Raw genomic sequence first — 20,807 nt, 5'->3', positions numbered from 1 at the left:
CTGAAAATGTGTTGCTGGAAAAGTGCAGCAGATCAGGCAGCATCCAAGGAGCATGAGAATCGACATTTCGGGCCTGAGCCCTTCTTCAGGAATCAAGGAGCCCTTCCTGAAGAAGGGCTCATGCCTGAAATGTCGATTCTCCTGCTCCTTGGATGCTGCCTGACCTGCTGCGCTTTTCCAGCAACATATTTTCAGCTCTGATCTCCAGCATCTGCAGTCCTCACTTTCTCCTAGAATGTTCTTTGTAAACAAGTTTAACGCTGGATAAGGCAGCAGTTAATAAATAAGGACAATAGAATGAAAGCAGAATGGACACTTGCACTAGCCATATATTTTTATATATATATATAAATAAAGACAAAAAAATCTTTGGACTCTTTTGTAAGAATGAGCAGGCTACAACATTTTAGAAAATGCAAATATGAAAATTCAAACCACGAAGAACAAATAAGAATATATTCTTCCTTTATTATTTTGATTTGAAAAGGTTTACTTAGAGGCTTCTGTAGAATGATATCAATAGAAATTGTAGATGAGTAAATAAAGTTAAATATTGGTTAAATTTAAAAACCTGAATATATGAATTAAAACATTTTGGCGTTTTCTGCAAAATAAGCATCTATAATGTAAGAAGACTTCCCAGTAATTTCCTCCGTCATCCAATTTCATCTTATGTTCATCCAACCACTGCTGTTAAAATGATTTGGTAATTTTCTGTGATGTCTCCTTTAATAGACATTTTAACGGTAGCTGAGATCGTCTGAAGTGGCTTGAAAACAAAATTAAAATGTTATATTTAAATATCTATTTAACTGTTTAATCTGTTTAACTCAAATATACTAGCTGTAGTTTAAAATGGTACAATATTCCAGCATTCCTTTAAGAAAACATTATTCAGAAATAATACACAGACAACACTGAGCCACAGAAACATTGAAATACCCGAAGAAAATTATATTTCCAAATTGTAGCTTACTGAGGCTTTGAGAAAAAAAGTTTTAATGAAGTTCTATGCAGGGCAGAACATAGAATTAAATAAGAATATGGTGAAAGAGTCTTACAGCTTGGGAACAGGCCCTTCAGCCCAACTTGTCTAAGCAGACTAGGTTCCCTAAACCTAACTAGTTCCACTTTACTGCATTTGGCCCATATCCCTCTAAATTGTCTCCATCCATGTACCTATTCAAATGTCCTTTAAAATATTATAAGTGTATCCGCCTCTATCACTTTCTCTGGCAGCTCACTCCATACACACCCCACCTTCTTGTGTGAAAACGTTGCCTCTCAGGTCCCTTTTATATCTTTCCTCTCTCACCTGAAACATATGCTCTCTAGTTGTGGTCTCCCCTACGCTGGGGAAAAGACCTTGGCTGCTCACCTTATCTAAAAACTTAAGGAATGTTAACTGACAGGAAGTGTTGAGGATCCATGGTTGGGTTCCTGCTGATTTTAATCTGAAAAACTGAGCTGGATGATAAAATCTGCTGCAAACAGAAATTTGCAGATTGTTTGGAAATAAGCAAAGTGGTATAGTTAGAGAAACTGACTATAACAACAGATTGTTAAGAGTAGGCTTAAAACAGCAGAGGGACCTAACTCATATACTTAAAGACAAATTTTAAACAACATTTTAAAAACTGCACTGAAACAGCCCATTTAATCTGTGTCGGCCACAACAGAACTCTGCAGGCTCATTCCACTTCTCAGCCCTCATTCTCAGCCCTCAGCCTTGTGGGATACACTTCAAATACCTGAACCAGAGGAAATGTACATATTAATAAAGCTGTGTTTCCTGGTTTCTATTTGTTATTGTCCACTCTATCTAATCTCTTCCACAAGTTTCTTTTTCAGAAGTAAACTTGGGTCTAAGCTATACAAAGTAATTAATTCATTTCCAAATAATAAGTGTTGTCTCAGCTAGGATTAGAGTTATGAGATTTCACAAGATAATGACATACATCATGTCCACTAGGTGGAGTCCAGCTAACAGTGACAACCTTCACGGTCCCAGCTTCCACCATGGCTTTGACTGGATCAATGACGAACCCTTTTGCGTGAAGGGCCTGAGGACTGTCAATGGTGAACTCCACATTCTACAAGAAAAATGACACCATCCTATTGTAGCTTTCAAAAAAGATTACAGAAAAAAAAACCTGTCTATCAGCTGAACTGTAAAGTCAAACTTGAACAATACTAATTTTCTGGTACGAATCCATTCTTGTAAACTATTTGGCTGGAAACTTGATTATATTGAATATAATTGTAATTTTGAATTTGTTCATGCTACTATATGATCTTCTTATAACTCCATTTCATGATGAAGATTTACAGTACTTTATCAGGCTTGATGTTTTTGGCCCAGAGACTAAATTAAATATTGGCTTGTATCTCTTTAACATTATTATAAAAACACTTTGACATATCAAATGAACTTGATACACTTGCAGTTGGCCTGAATCCTCTTTCCTTATTCCAGTAAGCTTTGTATATTGGGGTGGCACAGTGGCTTAGTGTTTAGCACTGCTGTCTCACAGCACCAGGGTCTCAGGCTCGATTCCAGCCTTGGGTGACTATCGGTGTGGAGTTTGCACATTCCCCCTGTGTCTGCGTGGGTGTGCTCTGGTTTCCACTAATCTAATCATATTGTTGTTCTGGTCTCTGTTTACATTATAATTTGCCTGCAGAATGTTAATTGCCAGCCCATAACAACTGAAGACGTGTGCTTCAGAACTAGCCATGGCCCCAGCCAAGGTATTTGAGTGCATCTACAATGCTACCATCTACCCAAGCATGTGAAATATTGCCTAGGTATATCCTGTCCACTAAAAGGTGGGACAAATTCAATCCTGCCAATTAGTGCCCCATTAGGCTACGTTCAATTATCTGCAAAGACAGAAAGAGCCATTGACAATGCTAGCAAGTGACACTCACTCAACAATAACATGCTCACTGGCAATCAGCTTAAGATCAGCCAGGGCAACTTAGATCTTGACCTACTTACTACCTTGGCTCAAACATGGATAAAACAGTTGAACTTCCAAGGTGAGGGGATACTGACTATCCTTGCAAGGACAGTCCTGAGGAAAGGGTTACACCCAAAATGTTGACTTCTCCACCTCCTAATGCTGCCTGACTTGCTGTGTTCTTCCAGCCTCCTATCTATTTACCTTGACAGCAAGGTAGCACTTTACAGAGTATGGTATTAAACAACACTGGGAAAACTGGAGTAAATAGCAATCAGTGAGAAGCTCTTAGCTGGTTGGAGACATATTTAGCACAAAGGAAAATGACTATGGTTATTAGAGGTCAATCATCTGAGTCCCAGGACATTATTGTATGAGTTTCTCAGAGTAATCCCCAAGGTCTAACCATTCTCAGCTGCTTCATCAATGACCTTTCCACCATCATTAGGCCAGAAGTGGGCATGTCTGCTGACAGCTGCAAAATATTTAACACCATTCACGACTCTTCAGATACTGAATGAAGTGGCAAGTAACCTTCACATCAGACAAACGCATAACTATAACCATCTCCAAAATGAAATAATCTGATTGTTGCCTCTTAATATTCAATGGCATTGTTATTGTCAAATTCCCAACATCAACATCTTGGAGGGTACCAATGAACAGAAACTGAGCTGGAACAGCAGTGTAATTACTGTGACTGCAAGAGCAGGTCAGAGGTTATAAATCCTCTGGTGAATAACTCACGTCTTCATTTCATAATGCCTGTCACCCTTCTATAAGGCACAAGTCAGGAATATGTTGGAATACTCCTCACTTGCCTGGATGAGTGCAGCTCCAAAAATACTCAAGAAACTCAACAAAAGCCTGATTAACACTGTATCTGCCGTGTTCCCCATCCTCTCCCTTTACCACTAATGCACAGTGGCAGCAGTGCATACCATCTATAAGATGTACTGTAAAGGTTATCAAGGTTCCTTTGATAGCACCTTCCAAACTTGTGACTTCTAAGGACAAGGGGAGCAGATGCATGGAAGCTCCATCACTTGGAGGTTTCCTTCCAGGCTACACTTTGAAATATATCCCTCTTCCTTCATTGCTTTTCTCTCAGAGAATCAATAAAGTCTTGAATTGTCTTCCCCACAAAGCAGTAGAAGCTGGGTTATTGAATATCTTCAAGACTGAGTTAGACAAATCTGTGATTGACAAGTGTGTCAAGGATTTAACCTGAGAAGACAGGAAAGTGAAATTAAGGCTATAATCAGATCATGATTAGATTAGATTCCCTACAGTGTGGAAAGAGGCCCTTCGGCCCAACAAGTCCATACTGACCCTCTGAAGAGTAACCTCCCCCAGACCCATTTCCCTCTGACTAATGCATCTAACACTATGGTCAACTTAGCATGAGCTATTCACCTGGCCTGCACATTTTTGGATTGTGGGAGGAAACCGGAGCACCCAGAGGAAACCCACGCAGACACGGGGAGAATGTGCAAACTCCACACAGACAGTCACCTGAGGCCGGAATCAAACTTGGGACCCTGGTGCTGTGAGGCAGCAGTACTAACCACTGAGCCACTATTCTTATTGAATAGTGGAGTGTGCTTGAGAGGATGAAAATCCTACTCCTGTTTCTTTTCCTTATGTTCTTATAGTTACCTAGAGGGTCATTGAAAGTTTGGAACCCTCTGCCTGAAAGAACAGCACAAGCAGAAAGTCACATTTATAAAATCCTTGGAAACACACTCGAGATGCCGAAACATACAAGATTATGGACAAGAGCTGCAAGTTGTTGAGATAAGAATTGTTAGACCTTTATCGGCCAGCACAGGTATGATGGACCAAATGGGCCTTTTGTGCCCTGAATCTTTTCATGCAAGTGAACACCCTAATATGCTGTGGAGAGGTTAATTTATTTGAACAGTGCATATACAGCCATTTCTTGAAATTCTCGAGAAGGCTGATAGAGAAATTCTTCTTCTAGAAGTAAATTGCTCACAAATTGTGATAATTCACAATTCCTGGAGAATTCTTTCCTCACTTTAATTATACACACATGAATAAATGGTGCAGGTATTAAATTCACGACCACATTCCAGCTAATTCCGGACCAATGCATCCCTATTTAATTTTTAAAAAATAAATGCTCCACATCTACAATTTAGAGGAATGTAAATGTCACCTTTCTAGCATTAGCTTGGGTTGATCGGATACATCCCACCTGGAATTCTCTCAAAGCTGTTGTCAATTTATCGTCAAACTTAGTGCTCTTTAGAGTAAGCTGTACAGTCTTCAGTACCCGGGGAGTATCTGCAAACAACAATGAGAGAAAGTAATTGTTACAAACTCCACGAGCAGACTTCTCCAGGTATATTCCTGTACCCACCCCAGTTCAACCAGGAGTTAAAGACTGCACTCAGTTGGTGATAATGACTTATTTAGAATGAAATATTTTGGCAGTCATGTACCATGGGAAACACATCATATTAGAAGCAATGGAAACATATGGGTGTGTGGAGAAGTCTTCTTTGTCTTTGGCTCCAGATAATCCAGCAGCCCAGTAGGCTGTCTTGTCCCAGAGCATCTTCAGGGTAATCCATTGCTCCTAAATCAGTTTTCTCTGAGCCCAGGAGCCATTAACTGAACTGTGATGAACTCTGTCTTAATTTTATTTATTTTTATTATTATGTATGACTTCTGTTATTGATGTAGCTGCCGTGATGGGGCGACTTATAAAACTTTTCACTGCATTTTTCATGTAAAAGTACATGTGACAATAAGTTTCTATTTATTCTATTCTACCAGACCTCACTTGGGATCATAGTGTGCAACACCTTCGAGGATCTTAGCTGTCTCTTCACTTCCCTGAATGCAATGGCTTGGCTACACAACCTTTTCCAAGGCTGAATTTTGTTTCAGAATTGATGCAAAGGTGCCAGGATGCAGGTCAGGTTATGGATGAACTTTCCATAATAGTTCATTGACCCCAACGAAAGACTTCAGTTCTGGCACAAATGTGGAAGTTGGGCCATCGTTGATCATCCTCACTTCCAATGGGCGTAACCTGATCTTGTCGACTCTGTAGCCCATGTAGGTTGCTTGGAGTGCCTGGAACACATATGTTTCCTTCCTGAGACATACACTCCTTTGGAGAAATGTCTAAGGACTATGTCCAAGTTCTCTAAGACCTCCTTATTAGTCTTCCTTGTTATTAGTACGTCAGCAAGATAAATGGCAACCTGGGGTTCATCCTGTAAAATATTCTCCATCGTCCACTGAAAAATTGCACAGGCTGATGATACCTCAAATGGCATTTTCGTATGTTGGTACAAACCCTTATGGGTATTAATTGTAGCATACTTCTGGGATCCTTATCAAACCACAGTTGCCAGTACCAATGGATGAAGGTAACTTTGTCAAGGCTAGCCCTCCTGCTAGCTTGGTGTATAAATCCTCTACGTGAGGGAGTGAGTACTTATCCAGTTGTGGTAGTGGCCTCTCTGTTCCGTGATCAGTCAATAAACACTCACAATCAACCAGTCTGGTTCTATAAGACTTCATTCTTTATTTCTTCAGACAGCCGGGTACAGAGCATCCAGAAACACAGAAGTTGTGTACATTGGTATTCCTCAGAGGAGCTGCACACATGGTTTAAAACAAAGACATTTTTATACATGTCTTAAAGGGTACAGGCTATGATTGCATTGTACATTCAAACAATTACTAATCAATAAATGATATTGCTTTATTTCACAGTTACTTGGTCCAATGATATTTCCTGGGAAGCAACTTTATTTTCTAACACTTAGCCCACTCTTATCTCACAAACCAAGCCATTGCACCTGTACTCAAAGGTCAGTCAGGATGGCTAGTAATGTTTTATCTAGTCAAGTTATTTCTATGCTTTAAAGAGCACATTGTCTGTTAATCTCTATGGAAGTAGACTATGGTTAGTCACTTATGCAGCTCTGACAGAATTAGCAGTGAGTAACTTAAAAGCCATTTTATGTAGCTTTAATAAAATTGTCAGTTTGCAGCCTAGAAGTCATTTTGTCATGTTATTTGCATTGAGAAGCCATCTTGTTGCCACTTCAGTTATTAAGAGCATCTGTTAAGTGATTGCCCCTGACAACAATTAGACACCTCAACCTGTATTCAGGTTTCAGATCCTCACTGGTATTGACCTCCATTAGAACCAGGTGACCATTTAACCAGATGTTTATTTTGATTAGCAACATCCAAATCAGAGCTAATCAATTTAGCTGCTTCAAACCAGATGTAAGTGGATGTTCCAGGCTGTGAACACTCCTGGATACCAGCCAATGAGTTATCTTACTCAATTTAGGTTTAGTGAGACTCATTTGCTGTCTCAAGTCTGCACACTGGCAGCAACTACAATGGTTTGCCATACCAGATCTTGAAATAAATGTTAACTGTCTGGTTGAGGCTTGGGTTTTCCTGTGGGCTGACCTAGAGTCCCTCTGTTCAGGCTATGTCCTGAGTGAGGCTAGACAATTGCCTTCACTCAAATGGTGTTCCCCAAGCTCAGTCAGACTGGCAAGGGCTGTCTACTCCCTTTGGAATAGCCTGGAACTCATATACTCCACTAGCCAGATTTTCCAATGATAAAGCCAGTTGGAGTGCCTGGTTGAAGTCCAGTTGGGCTTCAGCTAGTGGGCACTTTTGTATGGTTACATCATTTAATTCCACATACCAAATAGTCTCTCAACATCTCATTTAAGGTTAAAGTCACATGCCTCTGCCAATCATCTTAACCTAGTCAAAAATCCCAACATGGACTTTTCTGATTTTTGAATTACCAAGTAAAAACAAAACAATTCAGAATTAGAGGAGGCTTGGTATCATAATATTCCTTAACCACATCTGTCAACTCTTGAAAGGTTTTAGTATCTGGTGCCTGAGGGAAAGTTCGGCTCCAAATAACTGAAAAAGCTGCAGGTCCACCAGCTGCTTAGGTGAATTACTTTGTCTGGAAGAAATAAAGCATTTTTTCAACATACTGGGCCCAGTCTTTGACGGGAGGATTGAATGAGACAAGCTTCCCAGATAATGACATGATGCCACAAAAGCTTACCCCAACTCAAATGTGACAGTTATGAGCAAATTTCTTTATTGCACCTGAAATAACTCCACAGAGGCCAGTATCCCATCGGGTGGAGAGTCCTTGACACAGATCCAGCTCCCTGAGAATGTCAGGATGTCTGACACTCCTATTTTTTTTAAGATCTTTTCAATGTGAGAGGAACTCTTTGTATTACATAATGGGCAATAATTTACAGTTATCATTACCAGACAACTGGCTAAAATAGTTCAATCAAAACCTGTGGATTTATAAAGAAAAAGGCTTTGAATTTTTATTTTACTATAATTGAGAAGAGTAATTGAAGACTGAAGGCCCCAAATTCCACAGAGCCACCAAACAGGATATATTGCCAGAATTTTGAAGATGCTCTCTGCATTAGATATTGTTCAGGAGATATTGTTCAACATGTCCATTACCATGACACCCACTTTCCCACAACCAACTGGGAAGCAAACAGGCTTCTCCTTACTGGACTGGACAATTCTTGACTCAAATAACCACATTCTGTTATCTTTGTACTTTAATATGTAAAATGGAGGCATGTTCAAGTAAAATGAAAAGTAAACCATAACTCTTTCTCAGATGTTTTCTACGGATGTCGCTTGGAGACTATTCAGCATTTCCTGAAGTTTCCAGAATAATCCTGGGGGTTGGCAACTCCTATCAGCACTGCTACTTATAGCAGAGAGGTGGAATGAATCAACAAGTGATGGCTAGTGATGCCAGACATGCAGGTTGCAGGTGGAAAGGAAAGATATCTCATTCTCTTCTCCATTAAGACATGAATTAGAACGTACCTCTCCGATCAGCCTGCTGGTCATCAGTCCTAAAATCTCATTAATGGCTTCAGGTCAAAGGTCGTTTGATTCCACTCCTGTCAAGTACTTTGCAATCTTTCCACTACTTGGGAGGCGCGACATAAACTAAACGTACTGAGCTGTGGGTGCCACATTATCGAGGTCCTGGGAGTGGATGAGTTGGAATCGTAGACAATACTATTGAGCCTTGGCTCCAAAGTTTGGATCTAAAATATGTCAGACTTTAAGTTAGTTGAAACTGATTTGCTAACGTAACATTCATAAAAGGATAGGCATGAAATGGTAACTTTGCTGGTGAAATACCTCCACAGTGGATGGTATCCCATTACCACCACCGTCACCCTTTATTTACACAGGGAGAGTCCTTGACACTGATCCAGCTCCCTCAGAGTGGTCAGGATGTCTGACACTCTCTTTTTTATTTTATTAAGCAAGACACAGTTTACAAAAAACAGCTAACATTAACAGCTGTATACAAAGAAACAGCACTTTTACAAGGGAGAGGAGCAGCAAAGCCAAGCTCCACAGCCTAACGTTCAATCAGTTTTCAGGGAAATGAGGAAACTCAAATCCTGACACTCCTTTTTTTTTCCATGTTGTGTGTGCAGATGTGAGACACAATGAGAGACACAAGGTGCACAAATCTTTATTCGGTTTCCACCACCAGGAAGAAAGGAAACACCCGAGTGGCCAGTGACAAGCAGTGCCCTTCACATCAAAGGGCAATGTTGTGTGGTCAAACAGTGACGGGGAGGGCAGGGATTAAATCAAAATAGAGTTGGAGGGGACACTCCTATTTTTTTCTTGTTTTTTTTCTTTTTTTTATTTAGCCCCCACACTATCACCTAAGTGCAGTAGTGCTTATTTTTTTCCCCAGCACCCATGGTGTGTGTGTGTGTGCAGGTGTGAGACACAGTGAAGGACACAAAGTGCACGAATCTTTATTCAATTTCCACCAGCAGGAAGATAGGAAAAACACCCAAGTGGCCAGTGACAAGCACTGCCCTTCAAACCAAAGGGCAATGCTGTGTGATCAAAACAGTGAAGGGAAGGGCAGGGATTAAATCAAAAGAGTTGGAGAGGACACTCCTATTTTTATCTGTCAGCCAGGGCTCCCTGATTGCACTAGATTAACAGCCCCAATCAGGGAAATCATATTGTATGAGGTCCATCGTGGCAATCACTACACTAGAATTAGGCAGTACAGTCTGAGAATTAGGTCCAGTCTGTTCAGGAGAGATGTTAGGAAGCACTTTACTCTCTTTCACAAACAGCAGTGGATGTTAGATCAGTTGTTATTTTAAAACTGAGTTGGATCATTTTTTGTTAGGCAAAGGTATTAAGGAATATGGGCCAAAGGCAGGGTTAGGCCACAGATCATTGTTGATCTCAATGATTTGTGGAACAAGTTCGAGGGACCAAATGGCCTATTCCTGTTCCATTATTTAGTTGCAGATATACCTGAGACATCATAACTTGGTAGGATCGTTAAAGATTCAACTGGAACATCTACTGGGTCTCCTCCTTCAACAAACATCAAATGTTCTCTTGCAGCTCCTTTCAGCTGGATCGTATGAGCAACCTGCAAAAAGATTGATTATTCAACAATAATCTGTCAATTTCCTCAACAAATACAGAAGAAGAAATGATGCTGTGGCTTTGAGCAGTTTGTAAACTGATTTAAATAGTCAGCCACCGGACCACACTGTCAGCGAAAAGGCCATCGCTTTCAACTGGAGCTTTGAGCTTTCAAATAACTTGTGATAAAGAAGACTTTCTCAGGATGGCAGCCAGTGCCTAGTGGAGCTCAACAGGGGTCAGTGTTGGGAACACAACTATTCATGTTATATATTAAAGATCTAGATGAAGGAACTGAAGGCATTGTTGCTAAGTTTGTAGATGACTCAAAGATAGGTGGAGGTACAGGTAGTGTTGAAGAGGTGGGGAGGCTGCAGAAAGACTTGAACAGGCTAGGAGAGTGAGCAAAGAAGTGGTAGATGGAATATAATGTATGCAGTTATGCAATTTTGGTCAGAAGAATAGAGGCATAAACTATTTTCTAAATAGGGAAAGCGTTCAGAAATCTGAAGCAACAAAGGAATTAAGGAGTCCTAGAACAGGACTCTCTGATGTTTGAAATGTAGGTTTAGTTGGCAGCGCGGAAGGGACATGCAATGCTAGCCTTCATTTTGAAAGGGCCAGAATACAAGAGTGGGGATGTACTGCTGAGGCTGTATAAGACTGTGGTCAGACTGCATTTGGAATATTGTGAACAGTTTGAGCTCCTGTACCTAAGGAAGGACATGCTGGTCTTGGAAGGGGTCCAGAGGAGGTTCACAGGAGTAAAGGGTTTGTCATATGAGAATTGGTTGAGGACTCTGGGTCTGTACTTGATGGAGTTTAGAAGGAGGTGTGGGGATCTGATTAAACTTACAGAGTCCGAAAGGGCTGGACAGAGTGGACATGGAGATGTTTCCATGAGTAGGACACAAGTATCAGAATGAAGGAATGACCCTTTAGAACTGAGTTGAGGATGATTTTCTTCAACCAGAGTGGTCTGAATCGTTGGAACTCATTGTTGCAGAAAGCTATGGAGGCCAAGTCATTAAGAGTATTTAAGATCAAGATAGATATGTCCTTGATTACTAAAAGGATCAAGGGTTATGGGTAGAAGGCAGAGGAACAGGGTCGAGAAACATCAGCCATAATGGAATGATAAAGCAGGCTCGATCAGCTGAAATAGCTGAATTCTGCTCCTGTATCTTATGATATTATGATTCAGTTTCACAGCAACCCTTATGCATCTGTAACAAAGCATGTCCTGATGAGGTGACCGTTGGTTTCTTTGCACCCTTACTTTAGAATTTAAGATCACTTTTATCAGTAATTTTCTACTCACTATATTTCTGGAGTCTTGTTACTTATGTAGATTTTTGATAAGATGGCCAGAATAAACAACTTTCTAGACTCATACATGTTAACAGCACAGAAGGAGGCCATTCAATCCATTGATTACAAAGATGCAACTACATTCAACCCATTTTCCAGCTGTTGGTCCGTAGACCTGGAGCTTACGGCAACGCAAGTGACTACCTAGATAATGCTCAAATGTTATGAGAGATTCTGACTCGACCATCCTTTCATCCAGTGAGCTGCAGACTCCCAACCACCCTCTGAGTGAAATAAAATCTCAACTCTCCTCTTAGCCTCTTAACTTTTACCTTAAATCAATGCCCCCTGGTTATTGATGCCTCTACTAATGGAATAAAGTACCTTGTTACCCACTCAACCTATGCCTCTCATAATGTTACGCCTCTATCAACCTGTGCCGCCAACCTGGACTGCTCTAAGGAAAGCAACCCCAGGCTATCCAATTGTTCCTTACATCACAGATCCTTCAAACCGGGCAGCAACCTGGTAAATCTGCACCCTCTTTCACAAAATTATATCTTTCCTGTTACGTAGTGACCAGCACAGCACACAATATTGTCTAATTAGCATTTCTTACTTCTCACTAACTGCTGTGATGAACCACTTAGATATTATTAAGTTCTCTGTCTCGTCTTTGTTTGTGATGGAGCAAAGATTCTACAATTCTCTGATTCTGATAAAGATATTGTTTTAAACTTACATTTTTAAGAATGCTAATTTCACAAATTACAAAGTAGTAACATTGATTTATATTAACGTAAGAATCTTCTAATCTCTATCCTTCAATTTTACACTGTAAACCACTCCCTGTGTTTTCACCTATCTCATGCTCGCTGGCTTGTCTTCCACACTTTCCTTGACAGTTCAATCCACTTCAGTACCATCTTCATATAACCCTGATTTTAAATGTCCAGCATTGATTGGACCTGTTAAATTTTCATCATTTCAAAAATTACTGACTATGACACCATTCCTTTTGTTATATTAAGAACCCACTTGAAGATATTACAAACTTAAAAATGTTTTGAACTGGTTTTGAGATGGCTAACAATATACCATATGACTTTAGTAATATCACCTTTAAACAGTGCTGAAAATCAATCAAATGCCTAAATCATAGGCACATGTGGAATTCACAGATCTTTATTAAGATTTGTATGTGCTGATGTTTCCTTTGTTAAGGGTAGACTGTTGACAAAGCAAGATGGTCACATCTCTGTCCAGTTGCCTTTCGACTTCACCCTAAGCCAGACAGACAATTGAAAGGCAATGCCATTTCATGAAAGGTAATGAAAGCGTTATGTGAGTTGTGTGGGGTCACTAAGTTACAAAGACCCCAGCTGTCGCAAGGTGTAAAAGGCTGCAACACAGGATGTGTAAACCCAACCACATTACCTGTTCTTGGAAGAAGGACTTTGTACTTTAAATGGATCACTTGGTTAAAATGTCTACATTTATGAACTGCCTCTTAAGCAATAACAGTAGATGCTATTCTGTCAAAACGCTATGTAGAACATCATCCAAAAATACACTCAATAAGCCGCAAGACAACAATGCAGCCAAATTAAAATAGCTAAGGTGGGATAAAGATTTTCCTGTTGGACTGAAGGGTCTATTTCCATGCTGTACACCTCTATGACTCTATCACTTTCAGTTTTGCCTGAGAGTGGATCTCCTGGCAATTCAACTACACGAAGCCTCTCAGCTTATTAAGAATTTGGTGTGAGACAAGGCCTGCACTACTAAAGCATCAATTCATCTTAGAAAACTAAAGGCTTACAATAAAAGGCATTGAAATAACATCAGACAGTAATCGTTTTTAAACTTCAGTACCTATTCTATGTTCATGATAGTATGTGGGAAACCACATGTAAATAATCCTCTTTGTTTTAGATTTAGGAGAGCTTGTTGGAAATTATTTCAAGTCGGACTAACTGTTCTGAGAATAGAAACTACATTAACTTCACACGTAATATACTCACACGTAATATACTTTAAACATGGATATTAAGAAAACAAAAATAAATCTGTCTATGATTGGTAAATTGTTTGTTTGGTTGAAATGTATAGCTTGGTTCCTCTCTCAAACGAGGAAACACCCAACCAAACTATCAAGGTTCGGGCAAGATTGTTTTTAAATCCAGGATGTACTTTCACCATCTTGATAAGCAGGACAATATAAACCTTTCATTGACATGTCTGCTTTAAGAATTGTATTGTCTCCAAGGTAAGATGGGAGTTCTTTTTATACTTGTTCATAGGATGTGGCTGTTACTGGTAGATCAGCATTTATTGCCCATCCCAAACTCAATGACATTGCTGTGGGTCTGGAGTCATACATAGGCCAGACCAGTAAGACTTTCCTTCCAAAAGGACATTAGTGAACCAGGTGATTTTTTACAACAATCAGCAGTGATTACAATTAGGCTAGCTTTTTAATTTCAGGCTTTCTTAAATTAATGCATTCAAATTTTAACATCTGTCATGGTGGGATTTGAAACCATGTTCCCAGGGTATTAACCTGGGTACAGGATTGCTCATGCAGTGATATTACCATTATGCCATCACCTCCCCTTATGCTACACAATAATGCTACAAAAGTTTTACAAGATACAATGTTGGTAGTTAAGTTTATTTTAATCTATGAGTGTGGAGTGTCACAGTTGAACCTGGTTTTGTCCACAACATTTTCCAGCACAGGTCAATTGCCAACAAAGTCATAAGGAATGTTAAGCCAATGTTTCAATGATAGAAACAAAATCAATGCAACTGAGTGCAAGAATGCAACCATAGTACAGTAAAGGTAATTGTAAATAGAAAAGTTTTCAGGAGATAGAGGTGCTATCCTGTTACCTTATCAAATAGCTCCACTTGCATGCCATCTGAGTAGTACATACTTTCATGATCAGGATTGAATGTAATTTCAAATTCTTGACTCTGCATTGGTCCAATTGACCCTTTAATAGGAGTGACACTGAAGACACTTTGATCCCCATAATTTTGAGTACCTGTCAAAATGTAAAAATAATGGAATTAAAGATATATCATTTTATTTATGTTTGGTTACTTTTACTCTTGACCTCTCCCTAAAATCTCAATTCTTTCACTAGGAATCCTGAGAGTTTTTAAATATTACTCAACTTCATAAAGCAGCCAGTAGGAGCTGACCAAATCATGACAAGGAAGGTGCTATAATAATAGGCAATGTTTTCCATTTCTCAGACTTCCGCCTGCTAACCAGCAATGTTGTCACAAATCTACATATCTAGACATTGGGTGAGCACATAAAAAATGGAATCTCAGGTAAAGTAAAATATGCCAGCAGGTGCTTACATAACTCTAACTCACCAATGCATTTCTGTCTTCAGGAGAGAACATCAGTGAAGATGCAGTAAAATTTGTTGAATTAAACTATTAGAATTGTCTGGCTATAAAATTGCTGGATTGAAAATGGTTTCAAATAATTAAGAGAATCAGACCTTACCCACTAACGAACCAGATGTTCCGTCAGGTGCCAAGAATTCTGGCAGCACCTGTTTTTCTCTGTGTTTGCTGTAAGACAGACTGTCCAGCTTCACACTGAACATGACATTAAGGATTGTGGCATTTTCCAGCTGTCAAAATAGTGTATTAATGAAGTTCAGCTAAATTGAAAACAAGGATTTTCAGACAGCATTTCCAACATAAATTAGCATGTGAATTTTTTCTGTAGTTTTTAATGAATGGACTGTAAATGGGTTTTGATTATTTGTCTTCAGGTAGCTTCAATGACTTGGTGTACCACCAGATTAATTAAAGCATCCTGACGCATCTACTTAGGTCAGTCAAATTTTTTGGGCATTCTTTTTTAGATAGGCCAGTAGAAAATGGGGGAGATACTAAATGAGTATTTTGCATCAGTATTTACTGTGGAAAAGGAAATGGAAGATATAGAATGTAGGGAAATAGATGTGGACCCAGAACCAATCCTTGTGGCACTCTACAGGTCACAGGGCTCCAGTCTGAAAAACAACTCTCCACCGCCACTCTCTGTCTTCTACCTTTGAGCCAGTTCTGTATCGAAATGGCTAGTTCTCCCTTTATTCCGTGAGATCTAACCTTGCTAACCAGTCTCCCGTGAAGGATGTTGCCAGGGTTGGAGGATTTCAGCTATAGGGAGAGGCTGAAGAGGCTGGGGCTATTTTCCCTCGAGAATTGGAGGCTGAGGGATGACCTTATAAAGGTTTACAAAATCATGAGGGGCATAGAAAGGATAAATAGACAAAATCTTTTTCCTGGTTTGGGGGAGTTCAGAACTGGAGGGCGTAGGTTTAAGGTGAGAGGGGAAAGATATAAAAGAGACCTAAGGAGCAACATAGAAGGTGGTATGTGTATGGAATGAGCTGCCAGAGGATGTGGTGGAGGCTGGTACAATTGCAACATTTAAAAGGCATTTGGATGGGTATATGAATAGGAAGGGTTTGGAGGGATATGGGCCAGGTGCTGGCAGGTGGGACTAGATTGGGATGGGATATTTGGTCGGCATGGACGGGTTTCCATGCTGTACATCTCTATGGCTCTATGACTCTATGACTTAATTTATGTTAAATCAGTAACTCTTTGAGAATAAATTTGTACTCATGTAACAGAATTTAATAATGAGCAATAGCATAAGTAAGAATGTCTGTGTCTTTGGGACTTTATAATGCGATGGAATAAATGTTCAAACTAACATCAGAATTTAATAATTTGGATGGAATACAAATTCTTTAAATTAATCCTAACATTTCACATTATAATTACTCTAACTTTGCTGCAATTTGTAAAGAAAACAAAGTTCATGACAGAGACACTAATGTATTGCTTGGGTTCTGGCCATGGATAAATGAGTTCTGTAGGGAAAACTGATTAAGTGCAATAGTAAAAATAATATGATTTGCAGTAAAATAAACAATTAGCATTGAATACAAAAAAATATTTTTTGAATTATTTATATTTAACAAAATGCAGTTATTACCATATATTAATTTGTAAACTTTGTTGTGCAATCTTAGCAGGACTTATACACTTAATGGTAAGGTCCTAGGCAGTGTTGCTGAAAGAGACCTTGGAGTGCAGATTCATAGCTCCTTAAAAGTGGAGTTGTAGGTAGATAGGATAGTGAAGAAGACATTTCATATGCTTTCTTTTATTGGTCAGAGTACTGAGTACAGGAGTTGGGAGGTCATGTTGGGGCTGGACAGGACATTGGTTAGGCCACTGTTGGAATATTGCGTGCAATTCTGGTCTCTTTCTTATTGGAAAAATGTTGTGAAACTTGAAAGGGTTCAGAAAAGAGTTATAAAGGTGTTGCCAGAGTTGGAGGATTTGAGCTATAGGGAGAGGTTGAACGGGATAGGGCTGTTTTCCCTGATACGTCGGAGACTAAGGGGTGACCTTATAGAGGTTTACAAAATCATGAGGGGCATGGATAGGATAAATAGACAAAGTCTTTTCCCTGGGGTGGGGGAGTCCAGAACTAGAGGGCATAGATTTAGGCTAGAGGGGAAAGATATAAAAGAGACTTAAGAGGCTACTTTTTCACACAGAAGGTGGTATGTGTATGGAATGAGCTGCCAGAGGAAGTGGTGGAGACTGATACAATTGCAACATTTAAAAGGCATTTGGATGGGTATATGAATAGGAGGGGTTTTATGGGATATGGGTCGGGTGCTGGCAGGTGGGACTAGATTGGGTTTGGGATATCTGGTCGGCATGGACGGGGTTGGGCCGAAGGGTCTGTTTCCATGCTGTACATCTCTATGACTCTATGTAATGATGTATTTCTGAAACTTTAATTACAAAATGTACCGTTGACCTAATGATGAGATTATTTAATGAGCAGCTGAATCAGACAGCCTACCAAGGTACTGTATTTGGCTCTCAATCTGGGTTCTGCTGGCTGATGTTAATTGCTTTAGGGGCTTACAATTAAATTTTGTGACATGGGTTAGGGAGGGAGAAATCAGTCAGATTACCTGTATAGTATATGATCATTATCTTTAGACAGCCTTGCTTGAAGTGCAAGTTTATAGACCTAAGGTGAGAGATTAATTGGGCTTAACTGTTATTCATTGTCAAGCATCATAGACCATATATCAGCAAAAATTAACAACTTCAAGAAAAGAGAGAAAGGAAGAATCTGGTGAGTGAAGATGGAAATAAGCAATATTGGTGTCGATTACCTGAAATGTCACGGTTCTGCTTTGATTTGCAAGAACATATCCCACATCCAATACATTTTCTACAGAACATGTCACTGAAGGGTCGATACCACATCCGGTCAGGATTAGAGAAAGGTTTCCTTTAACACTGCGGATTTCCAAAGGTTCATAGTACTGTGAAAAGACGATGGATTATCTCAAATTGGGGTTCAGTAAATACAGATAATTCACTCTCTAACTTTATCCTGGCATTTGCTAAACACTACACTACAATGAAAATATACTTATAACACAATTATTATATAATAGACAGGATGGGTAAATAACATCTCAGCAAGGAGCTATGCAAGTTATACTCTGCTTATATATTTTAGTTATAATGTTCTATTACTTCTATTGCTCTTATATTACTGTACTCTTCCAACAGAGTTTTAGAATACAAAAATAGAAGAATGTAAGAAATTGGAGTAGACCATTCAGCTGTCGGGACTGCTTTATCAATCAGTATAATCATGATTCATCTGATTGTGGCCTCAACTTCACATTTCTATCTGTTCCCCATTTACTCTGACTCCCTTATAGGTCAACACACTGCCAGCTTAGCCTTGATTATGTTCAATGGTGCAGTCTCCGCTGCTCTTTGAGGAAGACAGTTCTGAAGATGAACTTGTAGGTTCATAAATGTTTACATACAGTAGGAGGTCATTCAACCTATCATGACTGCACCAGTCAATACATATCTGGCCACATTAATATTGTTTTCCAACTCTTGGCCCATTGCCCTGGAGGATATGGCAACACAAGTAAATATCCACATATTGCTGAAATTTTATGAGAGTTTCCTTTAACCACCCTTTCAGGCAGTGAGTACCAGATTCCCAGCATCCTCTAGTGAAACAAAATTGCAAATCTTCTCTTATCCTTTTACCTCTTAACTAAAACCAATGTCAATGGTTATTTACTCCACTACTATTGGAAAAAAAGTACCTTCAATCTCCTCATAATCTTAGGCACATCCATCAGGTTCCTTCTTAACCTTCATTGCTCCAAGGAACCAACCACAGCATATCCAATGTTTCCTCATAGCTCAGACCCTCATCACAAATCGCCTCTTCACCTTCTCTAGTGTAGTTTTTCTTTCCTGTCATGTGGTATCTAGAACTCCATGCAATATTGCAAGTGTGGTCCAAACAGCATTTTATACTATTCACCAATTGCTGTGATGAGCCACGAAAATTATCCTGTACTTTATTATGTTCTGTTTTCAATCTTTGTTGATGATAGAAAATCACAAAGGTATTGTTTGAAACGTACATTCCTAACATGCTTATTTCACAAATTAGGAAGTTGTAACATTCCCATTTATATTTTCAGTAAGAATCTTCTAGTTTACCTCCTTCAATTTTACCTTTGTAAAATATGTCAGTGGTTTTATCTATCTCATGCTAGCTGGCTTGTCTAACACCCTCTACTTAACTATTTCAATCCACTTTAGTACCATCTTCATTTAACTCATTTTAAATGTTAAGCAGCTGATTGGACTTGTTAGATTTTCATAACTTCATAAATAACTGACTGTGACGCCACTTCTTTTGCCATGTACATGCTTGGAGGTATTGCAAATTTAAAAATGTTTAGAAATGGATATAGCTTTTTTAGCAATGTCACCTCTAAACAGACTTGAAAATAAATCAAATACCTAATTAAAATATGGGCAATCACAGCCACATGTGAAATGGATAAGGTCCTTTGTTAAGGGCGGACTGGTCGACAAGGCGAGATGATCACATCTCTGAGGACTTACCTTTCTGCTTCACCTTGAACCGGAGGGACATTGAAACAATGTCTTTTCATGAAAGATAACAAAAAGTGTGATGTGAGTGGAATAGGGTCACTAAAGATCCTGGTTGTCTCAACATTCTAAAAGTGTTATAGGCTACACCAAATGTTATGTGATTGTCTGAGACAACCACCCTTTCAGGCAGTGAGCTACAGACTGCCTGTCCTGAGTTATGGATATGAGCACCGAGGTCCCTCTGATCTTCAATACTTCCCAGGGGCCGGGTAAATTTCTAGTTGTTGTGGCCGGTGACACTAGGGTGGAACATTGGGGTGGCTATGCTTGTGTAGGGTCCCTGCCTTCTGTTAGGTAGGTGCAATTCTGGAACAGCATTTTTGGGTTTGTCTAAATCTCCTCTTACACCAAAAGTTAGCTGCGTTTTAACACACTAATTCACAATAATGAGATGGAAATAAACTGTGACACGATTCCAAGAGTTTCTCTTCAGGAACGTGATCTGTGTTCCCATCGTTATAATGTGGTAATAAAGTAGCCAGGTACATAATGCTAGGCTGACAGGAAACCAGAATCATAGTAATGCAGAAAGAGTCCATTCAGCCCATCAAGTCTGCACTGACTCGTTGAACAGCATCCCACCCTATCACTGTAACCTAGCATTTCCAAGGTTAATCCACCTAGCCTGCACATCCTTGGATAATACAACAGGGCAATTTAGCACGGCCAATTTCCTGTAACCTCCACATCTTTGGACTGTGGGACAAAACCCATGCAGACATGGGAGAACATGCAAACCACACACAGACAGTCACCCGAGGGTGGAATCGAACTCATGTCCTGGCACTGTGAGACAGAAATACTAACCACTGAAGCCCAACTATATTTTTATTTGGAGCTAATCTGAAATTCAGCTTTGCGGCTTCGAGTAAATTTTCCAATGATTTATTGACTAAAAGATTTTGTTTACTACTGCCTGATTTAAATATCTGAGCATACGAGTTGCTCTTTATG

General features: G+C 39.5%; 1 protein-coding gene across 3 annotated transcripts in view; it reads right to left on the bottom strand.

Moving 5' to 3' along the window:
• Positions 1-501: 501 nt before the first annotated feature.
• cfap74 (cilia and flagella associated protein 74) overlaps positions 502-20,807 on the bottom strand; it is a 203,653-nt gene continuing 183,347 nt past the window's right edge. For all 3 annotated transcript variants that reach the window (XM_072585989.1, XM_072585990.1, XM_072585991.1), the window contains 7 exons: positions 18,020-18,172; positions 15,301-15,430; positions 14,670-14,824; positions 10,347-10,467; positions 5,146-5,273; positions 1,959-2,093; positions 502-769 (listed from right to left, as the gene is read on the bottom strand). In XM_072585989.1, the coding sequence (XP_072442090.1) occupies positions 677-769; positions 1,959-2,093; positions 5,146-5,273; positions 10,347-10,467; positions 14,670-14,824; positions 15,301-15,430; positions 18,020-18,172 (915 nt within the window). In that variant the 3' untranslated portion in view covers positions 502-676. The remainder of the gene's footprint in view (positions 770-1,958; positions 2,094-5,145; positions 5,274-10,346; positions 10,468-14,669; positions 14,825-15,300; positions 15,431-18,019; positions 18,173-20,807) is intronic.

This window comes from Chiloscyllium punctatum, chromosome 16 (genome assembly GCF_047496795.1).
Source record: "Chiloscyllium punctatum isolate Juve2018m chromosome 16, sChiPun1.3, whole genome shotgun sequence".
NCBI classification, from domain to species: domain Eukaryota; kingdom Metazoa; phylum Chordata; class Chondrichthyes; order Orectolobiformes; family Hemiscylliidae; genus Chiloscyllium; species Chiloscyllium punctatum.
This window is presented reverse-complemented; position numbering and strand designations above follow the sequence as displayed.